The 19,839-nt window shown below is 34.0% G+C and overlaps 1 protein-coding gene across 1 annotated transcript; it reads left to right on the top strand.

Moving 5' to 3' along the window:
• Window positions 1-273: 273 nt before the first annotated feature.
• Window positions 274-1,053, top strand: LOC142232041 (activity-regulated cytoskeleton associated protein 2-like). The gene has a single exon (XM_075302748.1). It carries the CDS (start codon window positions 274-276, stop codon window positions 1,051-1,053), a length of 780 nt encoding a protein of 259 aa, XP_075158863.1.
• The last annotated feature ends 18,786 nt before the right edge of the window (window positions 1,054-19,839 follow it).

Here is a 19,839-nt window from a genome sequence, read left to right as displayed (position 1 = left end):
AAAAGCTTTGTTTTGCTATATTGTAGTAGCCGTCACTATTCTTCGCTAAAATTGACGCCCAACTGCGTGGCCTAAAACACGCCCAAAAAGCCGAGCAAATTTTTTTTCTTTTATGCAATACATTGAGTATCATTGAGCAAACTCATCAACCCCATTTTGGTTTTCGTCTCACTAAATTTTGTAATCGTGGCTGAAACTACTTCGAGCGAAGAAGATAGACATAACGAATTGTCTGAAGAGTTAAGACGTAGCAAAAGGATTGCAGCAAAAACGATGTCTCTCACATTATCTACAGAACAGTTCGAAAAGTTGCTGAACGCGGTAAACAAACCAAGCAATAAATGTGGGTCGTTTTCTGGTTGTTCTGCTCGATATAATGGCGATAGAAGTCCTGCGAAAGTAGAAGAATTTATATCAGCTATATCAACATATAAGACTGTAGAGCATATTTCCGATGTTAACGCTGTGAATGGTATGCCTATGTTGCTAGAAGGAGATGCTGCAGAATGGTGGAGCGGTGTAAGGGCTAATGCTAAGACGTTTTCCGATGTCATAAAGATGATACGTGATGCATTCTCGCCACCAAAACCAGCATGGCGCATCTACTCTGAAATTAATGAGTGCCGGCAACAGAAGAGCGAGCCCACAGATAGTTTCATACGTAAAAAGAGAACACTGTTTGCTCAATTGCCGAATATCCCTTCTGAAGCCGATAAAATTGACATGGTATTTGGCATGTTACACGCCCAAATTAGAGAGAGGGTGTATCGCCATAAGGTAGCCACTTTTGATGAGTTGCTAGCAGATGCGAGAGAGGCCGAGCAGGTTATTCGTGAACGCAAGGTGGTGAACTCCGAGGATGGTGAAGGAGGTCCCCAGGGCGGTCCGAAAAGGTGTACATTTTGTCGAAAGAAGGGACACCTCTCTGAGAACTGTTTCAAACGGAAGAATGTTGTCACCGAAGCCGCGGCGGAAGCCAAAGCCGATGCTTTAAAACCGAAATTATGGTTGCAATGCTCCTGGCTATGTCAGATCAAACTGTCCAAAATGTAGTAAAATACCACGTAAGAGCGCTCCGGTGGCTGTAAGTTTCAACTCTTTGGGAATGTGTGTAGGAAGTGATATACCCGTGGTTAATGTTGAGCTTTTCGGCGTGCCTGGTCAAGCATTTTTCGACTCCGGTGCCAAGACAAGTGTTGCCAGTTCTAATTTGAAGCGCATCATGGAGTACAAAGGTTGTGAATTCGAGACGGTGGATTGCCAAACAACACTGGCCGACGGATCAACGAACGTTCGAAAATTCCTGACAACGATTTGCAAGATCGTAATCGGCGGAAGATGTCTCAATATAAAGTTCCTCATATTTCCTGAGGATAAAAACAATCGTACTCTCCTTGGGACAGATTTTATGGAACAAGCCCAAATTGTCCTAAATATGGGACAGAGGTTCTGGCATTTTGAAGGATGTCCATCCCAAGTTTTCGATTTTGAAGAAGAGTGGCCCTTGGAGCTAAACTTGCTCGAAACCATTAAGGTAGTAGATTCACGACCCAAGCGTAAACCAGAGGTAGTTCCAACAGAGTGGACTGAATCAAAGTTTGTGACACCTAAAAGAGTCTGCCAAAACTATGTATCGGACTTCGAATCGTATGGTCCAGACTACTGCCCGCAGACCGATTACTCTCCCCGTTCTATTCAAGCCATATTCAAAGATGCGATTCCCAATGATATGGTAACCCCAGAGAGGCCAAAAAAGACGGGACTATTTACAGGGGTAACTCCCATTATGGAAGATCCCGAGAGCGACAACCCGGGTTCCCTTTCATTGTGTATGTTTACATACAACATTTTAAAGGATTCAGATGCAAGTAGTTTGAACGAGCACGATAGAATGAAAGTGGATGAAGTTTTGTCTAGGCATTTAGAGGTGTTTGCAAAAACTGGAGAATCCACGCCCTATGCGGTTCATAAAATAAATACCGGCGATCATATGCCCATTTTCTCCCCACCGTATCGTTTATCGTTTGCCAAGGTTCAAGAATTAAAGAAGGAAATTGATTCGATGTTGGAAAATGACATAATTGAAGAAAGCGATTCTGCGTGGGCTTTCCCCGTGGTCATGGTCCCAAAGAGAGATGGCACAATACGTGTGTGCGTAGACTATGGGAAATTGAATGCGGTTACTGTACCCGATCGATTCCCGCTACCACGGATAGATGATCTGTTGCATGCGGCCAAAAGTACCCAATTTATGACGACTCTTGATCTCCAAAGTGGTTATTACCAAGTTGATGTGGCTCCGAAATGTGGCGGAGGATCGCGAAAAGACATGCCTCATAACACCATTTGGTACGTTTCAATTTAGAAGAATGCCATTCGGACTCCGGAATGCACCGTCAACATTTCAAAGACTTATAACCAGATTCAAAGTTGGAATTTCTAATGTATGCATCCTGGCGTACTTAGACGACCTTATAATCTGCTCAGATACGCTTCAACAACATTTACGTGACTTGGATGCCGTTTTAAGTAGGCTGAAGGTGTTCAAGCTACGCCTTAATAATCAAAAATGTAGATTTTGCTGCTCGAAGGTAAAATTTCTGGGTCATATACTTAAACCAGAAGGAATCGCAGTAGATCCAGAAAAGACACAGGCGATTGTCGGTCGGAAAGAACCCCGCAATATAAAGCAGCTAATCTCTTTCATACAAACATGTTCCTGGTACCGCCGGTTCATCAACAACTATGCCGAGATAGCCAGGCCTTTGACCAATTTGACCAAGAAATCTGCTGTATGGAGATGGGGAAATTAGAGCAAGAGGCATTTGAAAAGCTTAAGTATGCATTAACCACATCGCCTGTATTGAAGCAAGCCGTAGACAACTTGCCCTTTTCCATTCAAACTGATGCAAGTGCTTATGCTTTGGGAGCGGTTTTACTACAGGGGGAGGGAGAAGATGAACATCCCATAGAATATAGTAGTCGTCTCTTAAATAGCGCCGAACGCAACTATTCCACCACAGAGAGAGAGGCACTTGCCGTAGTTTGGGCATGTGCCAAGTTTCGCGGCTATATTGAAGGGGGAGAAGTAAAACTTCTTACTGACCACCAGCCTCTAAAGTGGCTTTTGAGTATAAAATCACCAACGGGTCGCCTAGCTAGGTGGGGACTGCAGCTTCAGCAGTACAATTTTAGGATCGAGTACTTACCTGGTAAAATCAATTCCACTGCGGACATGCTCTCCCGCCCACCGTGTGCAGAAAGTGCACATGAAAATAATGAAAACTGCATTTGCGCCTTCTTTATAGATATTCCGAATAGAAGTTCATCCGAAATTCGTGCCGAACAGATGAAGGACGAATACCTTGCTAATATAATCATGTCATTGGAAAATCAAGACGAAAATTCTTTAAGGTGGATTAATAGAAGCTATATTCTAAATGATGGTATCCTTTATTGCTACGCTAACGACGATAAGGAGGATGCCCAGCTTGTTGTTCCAACTCGTGAAAGGGCGGATGTATTGAAGACCTATCACGATGATAACACTGCTGGCCACTATGGTAGTGAGAGGACTATCGCTCGCATATCCAGTAGATACTTCTGGCCTGGTATGCGCAGTGATATAGCAAAATACGTCAGAAATTGCTTGGAGTGTCAACGTTTTAAGGCAACAAACCAGAAACCTGTTGGTTTGTTACAAACTACAAGCAGCAAAAAACGGTTTGAGGTCGTGGCCATCGACCTTTTCGGTCCTCTTCCACCAACTGATGAGGGCTTCAGATGGATTTTCATTGTGGAAGATGTTGCGAGTAGATGGACAGAGTTATTTAAATTGGTAGACGCAACGGCCGATGCTTGTGCAAGAATCCTTGTGGAAGAAATTTTTTTCCGATATGGCATGCCCCGTCGCCTCAAGTCCGATAACGGCGTTCAATTTATTTCAGCAGTAATGCAGCAAGTTACCTACTGTCTGGGCATTGAACAACAATTTACCCCAGTTTACCACCCAGAAGCCAATCCGGTCGAGAGGAAGAATCGGGATATGAAGTACCAGCTTGCTATTACAGTTCAAGGAAACCATAGCAACTGGCACCACTGCTTGCCCGCAATTCGTTTTGCCATGAATTCTTCTAAATGCCAAAGCACTGGGTATAGTGCATCCTTTTTAACTTTTGGAAGAGAGATGAGAACCTTGGACGACGTGGAACATGATGTTCGTGCAATTATAGAATCAGAGAACTTTATCCCGGAAATATCGACCTATCTTCGGACATTTGTAAACGTTTTGAAAGATGCCAAAGAATGTGAGATGAGAATTCAAGACAAAAATAAAGCTTTTGTGGATCATCACCGACGACCTCAAGAAAATTTTGAAATTGCTTCAAAGGTACTGGTGACAACACATGCCTTAAGCAATGCTGCAAAAGGTTTTACTTCAAAATTTGTTCCAAAACGAGATGGCCCATACATCATAACCCGCAAATTAGGTTCATCTTCATATGAAATCGCATCACCTGATAATCCGAACGTTCCTTTAGGGAATTACCACGCCTCATCTTTGACTATTATTTAGGGATCTACTGGCTCCAATACTCCAACACCAGTTCAACCCATTAAAAAGAGAGGAAGGCCAAGAAAAGTTTAGTAAGGAAGTACCTTGTGTTGACGTGCTGCTCGGGTGAGTTCCCGCACGTCAAAGGGGGAGACTGTAGCGGATCGTCATTTCATTATATACTTTATACACATTATATCATATTATTCATATATTTATACACATATGCATATTATAACAATCATACCAAATCATATTTCATATTATTGGCATTGCTTGCATTCATTTCGTTATATTCGTTAACATTAGTTTATGCATTGGATTACCTTAATTTTCACTTTATCGATATTATTATTTTATGCGACATTGACAGCACTGAGAATGAACGAATCATCGATTATTTCGTTAAGTTGTTAAGTTGTTGTTTTGGTTTGCCTATAAAATCAGCACACAAGCAATGATTTGTCTCTATGCACTGCTGTGCGAACGACGTGTACAAAGATTCGTGGTTGCTATTGGCGGCCGTCTCAATGTGCATTGTTGCTCGTATAACTGTGGTAAACAAACATTGAAGCAAAGCAAGTCGCGAGGTTACTTTTAGTGGCCGCTTCTTGTTTGCTTAAATGTTTGTATTAATTATGCAGATAATAGGAATTATTAGTTGTTCATTCATTCTCTTTCAACAGATAAAATACTATTGTACGTATATAGCAGATTATTGAATAAAGGATATTTTCTTTTGTGAATTCGAAATTGGAATCACCTGACTTCTTCTTCCGAAAGGCATTCCATCGTCTGGCGCCCATTAAAATAAACAAACAAAAGCTTTGTTTTGCTATATTGTAGTAGCCGTCACTATTCTTCGCTAAAAATTTTATTTTTTCACATGAAAAATGTTAGGAAAACGTAGAGGGTAAACATGTGGTGAAAATGGGGTACCTCATTTTTGATATCTGGTGGGTGAGGGGGACATTAACCTTGTCCGACTTTTTCAACATTGGCCCAAAGTTCTCCGATTTGGGTGAAATTTCCAAGGAAGGTTAGGGGTGACCCGCTATCCACTGGGCTACGTAGTTGTTGTTGTCATCAATAGACAATTATCGTTATATGTTATATTTATATAGCATAGTTTGCGGCGCCCACGAGCCGATTAAATAAATTTTATTTAAGAGAAACATACATTTAATTTTGCACCGTGGAGCAGTGGTTGGTATGTCCGCCTTATATACCATGGGTTCTGAGTTCGATTCCTGCTTCGACCGAACACCAAAAAGTTTTTTTTTTTTTTGTTTTTTTTTTACATATATTCCAGATAGGTTCGGGAGATTCCACTTTTGCGAAATTCCATAAAAATTGCTGTAGATTTAAAACTTTCCATATTGTTTTACTAACATTGTGCTTGCCCCAGGGCATTAGCCGATATAAATTCTAACCCAAGAGATTTTGTAGAAATCTTAAAAAAATTTCGGGAATATAAACCTTTATTAATAGAACCCAACAAATTGGAAGGTTTTGAGATGGTGTCGAAAGTGTCGAAAAATAGTCGGCCCCTCCCGACTTTATACTTTCCTTACTAGTTTGTTGTTATAGTTATTTCTTTCAGGCAAAACAAAATTCGTGGGAGACAAACGTGGCAACCATAAATAAAGATTTATTTGACTTCAAGAAGACAACTAAGTCGCCTTTATCTCTAAAGCATCAATTAGATAGCACATCTTCACTATCTCCCCCATGATATTGTGGATTTTGTTTTCGAATGGCAACCCCTACTTGAAAGCAATGACATTCATTCACCACCATTTTACATTGAAATAGGAATAGAGGTGGTTAAAGGAAATAATTTATCGAATGGAATCAAATAGTGGAAAAATCGGTTGGCAAGATGAAAGTAAACATTAGAAGAAATCTCTGAAAGAAACTAACTCATTGAGGAGGGTGAGTGCAGAAAAGCCCAAGTGTGGTCAAATGTGTGAAAATAAATACAAGCAAACAAAAGTAGAAGCAACAAAATATTGAATAGAGTGTTAAAATGGGATGAAACATTTTTTTATAAAAAAAGTGTTAATACGACCTCAAAATATCAGAGATGGGTAAGCATAAAAAGAAAAACAAATGAGAAGTAGAAAGTTGGGCGGGACCGAATCAGTATGCGTTTGGGAGGTATTATTAAGTTAGAGAGATAAACGTAAATTTTAGACGATGTGATTGATACTTCGCCTAAAAAATTCGCACGGATATTGAAAAAAGTTTCTCGATAATTCATCATAATCGTGCAAATATTGGTCCATAATTCTATATAGCCCCATCGGTCCATATTTCAATATAGCCTTCATATAAACCGATCCCCAGATTTGCTCTCCGGATCACGGTTGCTATTCGAGCAAAATAAAAAAAAAAAAACAAAAAATAAAAAAAAAACAAAAACAAAAATTTTATTTTTCTAGAAAAAAATGTTGTCAAAATTTTATTTCTATAGAGGGTATTGTCCAAATTTTATTTCTACAGAAAAAAAAATCTAAAGAAAATTTGGTTAAGCTAATCTTGTAGTTTAGTCAACGCAATGGTTTCTAATCTGAGATCAAAACAACAAATATGATTGAAGTACAAACCAACAATAACAAAAGAAAACGAAAAATGTTATTTCTATAGAAAATTTTGTCAACATTTAATTTTATAGAAATTTTTGTCAAAATTTTATTTCTATAGAAAATTTTGTCAAAATGTTATTTCAATAGAAAATTTTGTCAAACATTTATTTCTGTAGAAAATTTTGTCAAAATGTTATTTCAATAGAACATTTTGTCAAACTTTTATTTCAAAGAAAATTTTGTCTAAATTTATTTCTGTAGAAAATATTACCAATATTTTTTGTCTAAATTTCATTTCTGTAGAAAATTTTATCAAAATTTCATATCTAGAGAACATTTTGTCAACATTTTATTTATATAGAAAATTTTGTCTAAATTTCATTTCTATAGAATTTTTTTTCAAAATTTTATTTCTGTAGAAAATTTTATCAAAATTTTATTTCTATAGAAAATTTTGTCAATATTTTATTTGTAAAGAAAATTTTGTCTAAATTTCATTTCTATAGAAAATTTTGTCAAAATTTTATTTCAAATGAAAATTTTGTCTAAATTTCATTTCTATAGAAAATTTTGTCAAAATTTTATTTCTATAGAAAATTTTGTCAACATTTTATTTCTATAGAAAAATTTGCCAAATTTTATTTTCTAGAAAATTTTTTCAAAATTTTATTCCGGTAAAAAATTTTGTCAAAATTTTATTTCTATAGAAAAATTTTTAACAATTTTATTTCTATAGAAAATTTTGTCAAAATTTTATTTCTTTAGCGCAATGGAAAAATAGAAAAATTTGCCAAATTTTATTTCTCTAGAAAATTTTGTCAAAATTTTATTTCGATAGAAAATTTTGTAAAAATTTCATTTCTATAGAAAATTTTGTCAAAATTTTATTTCTATAGAAAAATTTGTTAAAATTTTATTCCTATCGAAACTTTTGTCACACTTTTATTTCGATAGAAAATTTTGTCAAAATTTTATTTCTATAGAAAATTTTGTCAAAATTTTATTTCTAAAGAAAATTTTGTCTAAATTTCATTTCTATAGACAATTTTGTCAAAATTTTATTTCTATAGAAAATCTTGTCAAAATATTTCTATAGAAAATTTTGTCAAAATTTATTTCTATAGAAAATTTTGTCAAAATTTATTTCTATAGAAAATTTTGTCAAAATTTTCTTGTATGGCAAAACAATTTGCCATACAAGTTGCTCTTTTCTATGCAAATGGAAACCTCAGATTGTGAGTGTAGAAGTACCATCCACGAAACGAAGAAAACGAATATCTACACATAAATTAGTTGAGAAAAAAATAGCACAAAAATTGTACAAAAACGAATCCGAAGGATGAACAGAAGCGAATTCTCTTGTAAGAGCTTTTAACCCACTTGACTGAAAAGTAGAAAAGCAAACAAGACAGATGGACAAAGGAAATACATTCAACGTCCTATATGCAGTGTCCATTCATCCATGCAACAAACATCGAACGTCCAAGCACTAAAAACCACTCAAAATATTTGCCCAATACAAAAAATATGGTGATTGCTGTTAAGTAAACTGATGATGGTCATACGTTTCAAAGGCCTTAAGAAAACAAAAACACCAGAATAGTTTCGAATCTTCAGACGTATGAAGGGAAACGAGAATGAGTATCAATGGAACCGTGAATGATAGAGGAAATTATACAATTTTCTTTTTTTATATCTTTGTCAATGCAATGCGGTAGTAACGAGTAGAACCAAAAATGTTTCAAACGGATGTCGTTGAATATGGTCACTGTGCCATGCATACGCAAAAAAAAAAATAGTTATTTCATCCGAAGCGAAAATTTAGACCATAGATATTTTAAAGGCAAACATATCATTGCAGAAACCACGCGTATAATTTATCACCAAGTCTTCGATATTGCAATGGCAACATTTTTGTCATTGATATTTTGTATGAAAGACATCTTAACAATGGTCTCAGACTCAATATAGTCGTCGTGAAATTCAAAGTCGATCTAGCAATGTCCGTCCGTCTGCTACAATCACGCTAAACACGATAGGCTTGAATATTGGCACAAGTACTTGTTATTGATGTAAAGGTTGGTTAAAATTTCAAGGGCCGATGTTGATTTTGAATAAAACACAAACTATTTAGGAAATTATTGTAATTTTATTTTATTATCACGCACAGAAAAACCATGTTTGGACATGGTTGCCGCATCCATTTAATGCTTATCTAGAGCATGTAATTGCCGCGAAAACCATGTATTTTGTTTTTGTAAAAATAGTTTTCGAGCGGAGAAAAATGTATGGTGGCAATAAGCATTTGAATGGTTCTCAAATACCGCAAACATGTTCTATCATTTAAATGATAGAATTTGAGACCATTAAATGGTCGGGAAAATCATGTACCTGACCATTCAATTTTTTTTACTTTTTTACAAGAAAAAAAATATTTTTATAGGTTAAGTATAGACATGTCTAGAACCATTACATGGCCATAAAGACCATTTACATTTTTTTCGTGACCATTTAATTTTTTAACTTGTTTGCAGCGAAACGAATTTTATTTCGATTTTCATTTTGCGCGTCAGTCGTGTGTTGTTTCTTGAAATGGACGGAGAATACGGATTTACTGTGTTTTGTGTTAATTTATTTATTCAGAAAGTGTAATTGAAAAAATGTACCTGTTTTTTGTTCTGCATTTTGCTATATGATATCATTTATTTTTATTTGCAGTTACATGATGTCTGCGTTTGTACATTTGGTGGGCACGAAGTAAATATGGAATGATTACTTATTGTTGAAATTGAACCAAACTAGAGTGTGTAAAAATATGTGATGTTTGCTTGCACGACATTATAAATACAAATAAACAATGAATTAGTTTATAAATAAATAAAAACAAATAAATAAAGTTGATTTTGTGTTTTCTTTTCTCGAGTGGCGTCCTTTTTTCGACGTAGAAAAAAGTTTTTTCATAAAAATCGAAACATTTTAGGTTGTGACCATGTTCTTTTAACTAAAAGAAAAACATTTTTGACGAATAACATAACATTTTAGATCGTGACCATTGTCTTTTAATGGAAACAAAATTCTTTTTATCAATATAACATTTTAGATGAAGACAATTGTATTTTTCTTAGAACCATGTTCACTGCGCCAACATGGTTGCAGGCTAAAATGTTACATGGTCGCCGCAAAAATAGCTGCTACCATATTATTTTGCTCGTCGAATATGATTGTGACAATCATGTTTCTTCTCTGCGTGATGATATAATGGTATTACTCAATTATGTATGGAACAAAATATCGGCCAAATGGGCGCCTCGACCACGGTGACACACCTCCATCCGATGGTCCAAGTTTTCTATGACGCTGAGGCATAATGGAGGTTCTATGCCGTTAATGTGCCGAATTATCTCATCCTTTAGCTCTTGAATTGTTGCTAACCTATCGACGTACACCTTTTCTTTCAAATAACTCCAAAGAAAAAAGTCCAACGGTGTCAAATCACATGATCTTGGCGGCCAATTGACATCGCCATTACGTGAGATAACACGGCCATTGAATTTGTTGCGCAAAAGTGCCATTGTTTCGTTAGCTGTGTGGCAAGTGGCGCCGTCCTGCTCACGATAGCGAACACTATTCACAGTAACTGCCTGACCGGCCTCATTTTGGAAAAAATACGATGCCGCCAGCCCATAAACCGCACCAAACAGTCACTCTTTGTGGGTGCATTGATTTTTCGACAATCACTCTTGGATTCTCATTCGCCCAAATGCGGCAATTCTGTTTATTGAAGAATCCACTGAGGTGAAAATGTGCCTCATCACTGAAGATGATTTTCTTCGAAAATTGATCATCCACATCATTATAAGCATGGATAATTTTAACGCGTTGTTGGATTGTGTATCTCTCCATGGTTCAAATCGAGTAAGTCTGAAATAGAGAAATATCAAATAAAATTCTGAAAAAAACATATCCGACCACTTTTAGGTATAACCCCGCCACACAGAAAAAAATATTACCAAAATTTAAATTGTAATAAAATTAAAAAAAATCAATTCATTGCTTTAAAATTTTTTTTTAATTAACACAAAAACTAATTGCATTAATTTTTTATTGTAATTCGATCAATTAATACCGCGATTAAAGACAAATATATTTTTTCTGTGTATTTAAAGCTATATCCAGATTTGACTTCTGGAGCCTACTGGATGAGCAAATTTCATCCGATCCGGTTAATCGTAATAAGGTTTTTTGATCCTAGTAAGGTTTTTTGGGTAACGACTAGGTTCGTTCTAGGACGTATAGTTTAGGAGATATGACCAACATATCTCTTTTATAAAAACTTTACAAAATTTTCAAAATTTTCAGAATTTGGGTGCAATTTGCAGTTTTCTAGGGAAAATCACAAACAAAATTCCTTTTCGCTCCAGGACGCATAGTTTAGGAGATATGACCAAATGGAATTTTTGAAAAAAAAATCGAATTTTTCAGGATTTGGGTGGAATTTTCCCATTTGGAAGGGGTGATCACGAATTAAGCTCTTTTTCGCTCTGAGACGAATAGTTTGGCAGATATGAACCAAATAAGTTTTTCATATAATTTCTAAGTTTTCGTGATTCGGTTGGAATTTTCGCATTTCTAAAAGGTATTCACGAATTAATCTCCTTTTCGCTCACACGAAAATGAGCATTGTTTAGTGAATATGACCAAAATAAATTTTCCATATAAAAATTGCAGATTTCTCAGGATTTGGGTGAAATTTTAGATTTTCTAGAGTTATCACTAATTAAGCCCGTTTTCTCAGACTTTGGGTAGAATTTTCAATTTTCCTTTTCGCCATAAAAAATTTTTGTCGACCACGATTTTTGGATTTTCTATGGGTGATCACGAATTAAGGTCCTTTTCGCTCTAGGACGCGAAGTTTAGGAGATATGAGCGAAGGAAGTTTTTCTTATAAAAATTTCAAAATTTTCGGGATTTGGGTCGATTTTTGGATTTTCTATGGGTGATCACAAATAAAGCTCCTATTCGCTCTAGGAAGCATAGTTTAGTAGATATGACCAAAAAATATTTTTCATATAAAAATTTTATCAAGAAGTAAGCTCCTTTTCACTCTAGGACGAATAGTTTACGAGATATGAGCAAAAGAAATTTTCCATATAAAAATTTCAGATTTCTCAGGATTGGGTGGAAGTTTGGATTTTCTAGGGTGATCACGAATTAAGCCCTTTTTTTAATTTGGGTGGAATTTTGAATTTTCTAGGGGAGATCACAAAAAAAGCTCCTTTACGTTCTAGGATGCATAAAACATTTTTGAATTTTACAATATTTGGATTTTTTCATTATAATTTTAGGAGATATGAGTGAAGAAAATTTTCCATATAAAAATTTTGGATTTCTATAGAAAAATTTGTAAAAATTTTATTCCTATCGAAAATTTTGTCAAAATTTTATTTCGATAGAAAATTTTTTTCAAAATTTTATTTCTGTAGAAAATTTTGTCCTAACTTTATTTCTAAAGAAAATTTTGTCTAAATTTCATTTATATAGAAAATTTTGTCAACATTTTATTTCTATAGAAAATTTTGTCAAAATATTTCTATAGAAAATTTTGTCAAAAATTTATTTCTATAGAAAATTTTGTCAAAATTTTATTTCTTTAGCGCAATGGAAAAAAACAAATTTCTGTTTCTCATTACAATTACAATGCCTAATTAAGCCATTTTTTTAATTTGGCTGGAATTTTGAATTTTCTAGGGGAGATCACAAAAAACACGCTCCTTTACGTTCTAGGACGCATAGTTTAAGATATATGTCCAAAATAATTTTTTCATAAAACATTTTTGAATTTTACGATATTTGGGTGGAATTGTTCATTATAATTTTAGGAGATATGAGCAAAGAAACTTTTCCATATACAAAAATTTCGGATTTCTCAAGATTTGGATGGAATTTTGGATATTTTAAGAGTTATCACGAATTAAGCTAGTTTTTCCAGAATTTGAGTGGAATTTTGAATTTTCTAGGGAAGATCACAAATAAAGTTGCTTTTCGCATGAGGACGCATAGTTTAGGAGATACGTCCAAAAGAAATTTTTGTATATAAAAATTTTGAATTTTACGATATTTGGATGGCATTTTAGATGGTCCCAAATGATCACGAATTAAGCTAATTTTCTCTCTCTAAGACGTATAGTTTAGTAGATTAAGGCGGGTATTAAGTTCGAGTTTAGCAGCTAAAATCGTCATTTATTTCACGATTACTTTTCTTTAATAATCCATTTTAAGGACTACAAACTTTGTGAAAATCTGCTTGATGGGGAATTGCCCAATCAAGTTATAATAAAATTTGCAACAATTATGTATAATTTTATGCCTTTTTTACTGATTTAATTTTCACTTTAGCGGCTAAACTCGAACTTAGTACTCACCTTTAGAGTAAAAGAAGTTCTTCGTATAAAAAATTTAGGTAGAAATTTGGATTATCTCTATCCTTTTCGCTCTAGGGTGTATAGTTTAGGAGATATGATTAAAAGAAGTTCTTCAAATATTTTTTTTTTTTTCGCAAGTTGGGTCGTATTTTGGAGTTTTCATATTAAAATTTGGAAATTTTCACACTAAATTGGTCCATATCGGTCCGTAATTATATATAGCCCCCATATAAACCGATTCCCAGATTTTACCCCCGGAGCATTTTGGAGGAGCAAAATTCATCCGATCCGGTTGAAATTTGGTTTGTATTGTTTTTATATGGTCTCTAACAACTATGAAATAATTGGTCCTTAATTATACACCGCCACCATATAAACGGATCCCCAGATTTGACCTCCGTATCTTCTTGGAGGAGCAAAATTCATCCGATCCGGTTTTTGTCAAAATTTTATTTTTATAGAAATTTTTATCAAAATTTTATTTATATTAAAAATTTTGTTAAAATTTTATCTCTATAGAAAATTTTGTCAACATTTTATTTCTATAGAAAAGTTTTTCAAACTGAATTATATACGTATTTAATCGGCCGTTTTTTGTTTGTTTAATATATACCCCGTATGGACTAACTTACAATTTAGAAGACGGTGTTAAGAAGTTTTAAGATACCTTGACATCGGCAAGTGTTACCGCAACCCAAGTAATTCGATTGTGGATAGCAGTCTTTAGTAGAAGTTTCCACGCAATCCATGGTGGAGGGTACATACGATTCGGCCTGGCCGAACTTACGGCCGTATATACTTGTTTTGGGAGCCACCGTGGTGCAATGGTTAGCATGCCCGCCTTGCATACACAAGGTCGTGGGTTCGATTCCTGCTACGACCGAACACCAAAAAGTTGTTCAGCGGTGGATTATCCCACCTCAGTAATGCTGGTGACATTTCTGAGGATTTCAAAGCTTCTCTAAGTGGTTTCACTGGAATGTGGAACGCCGTTCGGACTCGGCTATAAAAAGGAGGTCCCTTGTCATTGAGCTTAACATGGAATCGGGCAGCACTCAGTGATAAGAGAGAAGTTCACCACTGTGGTATCACAATGGACTGAATAGTCTAAGTGAGCCTGATACATCGGGCTGCCACATAACCTAACCTAACCATATACTTGTTTCATATAAAAAAGTTTTTGGGATTTGGGTCCACCCAAAGGAGATATGAGCAAAAGAAGTTTTTTATATAAAAATGTCGAATTTTTCACGATTTGGGTGTAATTGTGTTTTATCTAATGGTGATCACGTATTAAGCTTCTGTTTGCTCTACGACGCATTTTTATACCCACCACCATAGAATGGTGACGGGGGTATAATAAGTTTGTCATTCCGTTTGTAACGCATCGAAATATCGATTTCCGACTATATAAAGTATATATATTCTTGATCAGGGAGAAATTCTAAGACGATATAACGATGTCCGTCTGTCCGTCTGTCTGTCTGTCTGTCTGTCTGTCTGTCTGTCTGTCTGTCTGTTGTAATCACGCTACAGTCTTCAATAATGAAGCAATCGCGCTGAAATTTTGCACAAACTCGTCTTTTGTCTGCAGGCAGGTCAAGTTCGAAGATGGGCTATATCGGTCCAGGTTTTGATATAGTCCCCATATAAACCGACCTCCCGATTTGGGGTCTTGGGCTTATAGAAATCGTAGTTTTTATCCAATTTGCCTGAAATTAGAAATGTAAAGGTATTTTATGACCATAAAGGGGTGTGCCAAAAATGGTGAGTATCGGCCCATGTTTTGGTATAGCCCCCATATAGACCGATCTCCCGATTTTACTTCTTGGGCTTATAGAAACCGCAGTTTTTATTCAATTTACCTGAAATTGGAAATCTAGAAGTATTGTAGGACCACAAATACGTATGCCAAAAATTGTGAGTATCGGTCCATGTTTTGGTATGGTCCCCATATAAAAGGACCTCCCGATTTGGGGTCTTGGGCTTATAGAAATCGTAGTTTTTATCCAATTTGCCTGAAATTAGAAATGTAGAGGTATTTTATGACCATAAAGGGGTGTGCCAAAAATGGTGAGTATCGGCCCATGTTTTGGTATAGCCCCCATATAGACCGATCTCCCGATTTTACTTCTTGGGCTTATAGAAACCGCAGTTTTTATTCAATTTACCCGAAATTGGAAATCTAGAGGTATTGTAAGCCCACAAATACGTGTGCCGAAAATGGTGAGTATCGGTCCATATTTTGGTATAGCCCCCATTTAGACCGATCTCCCGATTTTACTTCTTGGGCTTATAGAAACCGCAGTTTTTATTCAATTTACCTGAAATTGGAAATCTAGAAGTATTGTAGGACCACCAATGCGTGTGCCAAAAATTGTGAGTATCGGTCCATGTTTTGGTATGGTCCCCATATAAAACGACCTCCCGATTTGGGGTCTTCGGCTTATAGAATCCGTAGTTTAAATACAATTTGTCTGAAATTGGAAATTTATAGGTATTTGGGGACCATAAAGAGGTGTGAAACAAATGGTGAGTATCGGTCCATGTTTTGGTATAGCCCCCATATAGACCGATATCCCGATTTTACTTCTTGGGTTTCTAGAATCCGTAGTTTTTATGCGATTTGCCTGAAATTGTAAATATTATTTTAGGCTCCCAAAAACGTGTATCGGATTAAGTTTTTATCGGTCCTTTTGGTAATGCCTCCATGTAGACCGACTTCATTTCTTGAGGGTATAGAAGGCGCACTGATCATGAAAATTGCTTGAAACTCAATGTAAAATTTTCAGATTTCAGATACTTCTCGGGTGAAAATCTACAGATTTAAGATTTCAAAGCAAGACGTTATTTTACAATTTTCTTGTACACTTACAAGAGATGTTAATGATTCCTCTAAAACTCAAACAAAAATGGTTCTTATAAATCCAGAATCTGATATAGTCCTCATAGGTGAAATCTTTAAATTTATCTTCGGGAAGTGTCCTCAAGTCCTCAATCCCTCCTGAAATTTCAAAGGAAACCCTAATATTTGGTTCATGGTGGTGGGTATTTAAGATTCGGCCCGGCCGAACTTAGTGCTGTATATACATGTTTCATATAAAATTTTCGAATTTCATCCGATCAGGTTGAAAATACGAATATATGCCTTAATAAGCATTCAAAAAATCATAACTCAGCTTGGATTTGTGAAGCCTCCTGCAGCAGCAAGGTTCATCCGGCTTTAATTTTAAAGCAATAATTGCTTATTCCGAAATATTAGAATCAAAAATTTATTAATGTCGAGTGTTGCCTGTGATTTTGGATTGCAGTGAAAATGTTGGTCTACCACATTGGCACAGGGTGTGTAATTCTGTAGGCGTTGGTTTAGTTATCGATAACACTCTCCACCCATATTTAGTTCTTTCTTATTTGGTTTTTTATTATTTTTTTTCAGAGTTTTGCTTTAAGGAAACAAACAATCTACTTTCCATTATCAATAAACACAGCATGATGACGTTATTTGGTCGTGTGCGATTTTAATTTGGAATTTTTACACCTCATCTTTTATTGCAATTTATCATCAAACAACGGCAAGAGAACGCACTAAGTAAATCGGAACAACGACACTTCTTCACAGGACTGCCGCAGTGCTGATAATCAAGGGAAACAACTACAGCAGCACTAACCGTGAAATAGAAACCATTGGAATCCGTGCCTGAAGGTGGTGAATGAAAAAAAGCAAAGGAACATTACTTTTTCACGGCCGCCTGGAGGCCCATGATGAAAGATATTAAAACGCTTTTGGATCCTTTGTTTCCATTTACATTGCGGCACGCAAAAATGTATGTGCATTTTTCGTAATCTGGGGTCGAGTTTCCTTGTGTTCCCTATTTTTTTTTTCGTTAGCTTTGCTATACTGATGTTTCATCTTTATCCCATAAACGCACAAAGGAAAGGCGTAGCATCATCCGAAATACAAGGAATTCCTAAACAGATGAAACAGCATACAAACTAAACCGAAAAAAATGAAAAAAACGATACCAAATAACTAAAGAAGAATGCTGCTAAACTTGCTAAATTATCAAGTAAAAAAAGTTATTTCGCGTTTTCTCCGTTCAATTCCATTTGCGTCCTTACTTCCGTTGTTAACAGTGCACTTCCGTGGCCTTAGCGAAAAACTTGCTCATCGCATGCCATCAGGATAAAGTCGAACTAACCACCTAAGGACACCCGCCTTCTTGCCCATCTCACCACCTCCACAGTTCACGCTTCAGCGGCTCACTAACTTTTATTGTAACAATTTTACAACAACGGCAAAAAGCGGAATTGTTGCAAGAGGGGTTTTGCCTTTTTTTCTCTTGCCATGCTTTTTGATAATAACTGTCGCTTTATTACTGGTATCTACAACCTATGGGCCCACACATATATGGACCAATTCTTTTTAATCAAACTTCGAAGTATAGAAATAAGACTATTACAAAATTGTTTATAGAAATAAAACTATGACAAAATTTTCTACAGAATAAAAATTTGACAAAATTTCCTACAGAATTAAATTTTTGACAAAATTGTCTATAGAAATAAAATTTTCCTATATAAATAAAACTTTAACAAAATTTTCTGTTGAAATACAATTTGGCAAAATTTTCTATACAAATAAAATTTGGACAAAATTGTCTACAGAAATAAAATTTTGAAAAAAACTAAAATTTTGACAAAATGTTCTACAGAAATATAGTTTGCACACAATTTTCTACAGAAATAAAATTTTGACAAAATTTTCCACAGAAATAATATTTTGACAAAATTTTCTAGAGAAATAAAATTTTGACAAAATATCTATTGAAATAAAACTTTGAAAACATTTTCTGTAGAACTAATGTTTTGACAAAAATTTCTGTAGAAATAAAATTTTGACACAAATTTCTATAGAAATAAAATATTGATAAAATTTTGACACATTTTGTATAGAAATAAAATTTTGACAAAATTTTCTGTAGAAATAAAATTTTGACAACATTTTCTATAGCAATAAAATTTTTCCAAATAAATAAAATTTTAACAAAACTTTCTATACAAATAAAATTTTGACAAAATTTTCTATAGAATTAAAATTTGACAAAATTTTCCATACAAATAAAATTTTGACAAAATTTTCTATAGAAATAAAATTTACATTTTCTACAGAAATAAGGTATTGAAAAATTTTTCTATAAAAATAAAATTTTGACTAAATTTTCTATGGAAATAAAATTTTTACAAAATTTTCTACGGAAATAAAATTTTGAAAAAATTTTCTATGGAAATAAAATTTGGACAAAATTTTCTATGGAAATAAAATTTTGACAAAATTTTATATAGAAATAAAATTTTGACAAAATTTTGTATAGAAATAACATTTTGACAAAATTTTCTATGGAAATAAAATTTTGACAAAATTTTATATAGAAATAAAATTTTGACAAAATTTTGTATAGAAATAACATTTTGACTACATTTTCTATAAAAACAACATTTTGACAAAATTTTCTATAGAATAAAATTTTGAAAAAATTTTCTATAGAAATAAAATTTTGACAAAATTTTCTATAGAAAGAACATCTTGACAAAATTTTCTATAGAAACAACATTTTGACAAAATTTTCCATAGAATAAAATTTTGAAAAAATTTTCTGTAGAAATAAAATTTTGAAAAAATTTTCTATAGAAATAAGATTTTGACAAACTTTTCTATAAAAATAAAATTTTGACAAAATTTTCTACGGAAATAAAATTTTGAAAAAAATTTCTACGGAATTATTTCCGTAAAAAAATTTTATTTCTGCGGAAATAAAATTTTGAAAAAATTTTCTATGGAAATAAAATTTTGACAAAATGTTCTATAGAAATAAAATTTTGACAAAATTTTCTATAAAAATAACATTTTGACAAAATTTTCTATAGAAACAACATTTTCACAAAATGTTCTATAGAATAAAATTTTGAAAAAATTTTCTATAAAAATAAAATTTTCAAAAAAATTTCTATAGAATAAAATTTTGAAAAAATTTTCTATAAAAATAAAATTTTGAAAAAAATATCTATAGAAATAAAATTTTGACAAATTTTTCTATAGAAATAAAATTTTGACAAAATTTTCTATAGCAATAAAATTTTTCCAAATAAATAAAACTTTAACAAAAATTTCTATTAAAATACAATTTTGACAAAATTTTCTACAGAAATAAAATTTTGCCAAAAATTTAATCTGATAATTGGTTGATAGTTTTGCTGCAAGTAGAGGATACTGATG

Source organism: Haematobia irritans, chromosome 1, assembly GCF_050003625.1.
Source record: "Haematobia irritans isolate KBUSLIRL chromosome 1, ASM5000362v1, whole genome shotgun sequence".
In the NCBI taxonomy this organism is placed as follows: domain Eukaryota; kingdom Metazoa; phylum Arthropoda; class Insecta; order Diptera; family Muscidae; genus Haematobia; species Haematobia irritans.
The sequence above is the reverse complement of the archived record's forward strand: the minus strand, read 5'-3'. Positions and strand labels throughout refer to the sequence as shown.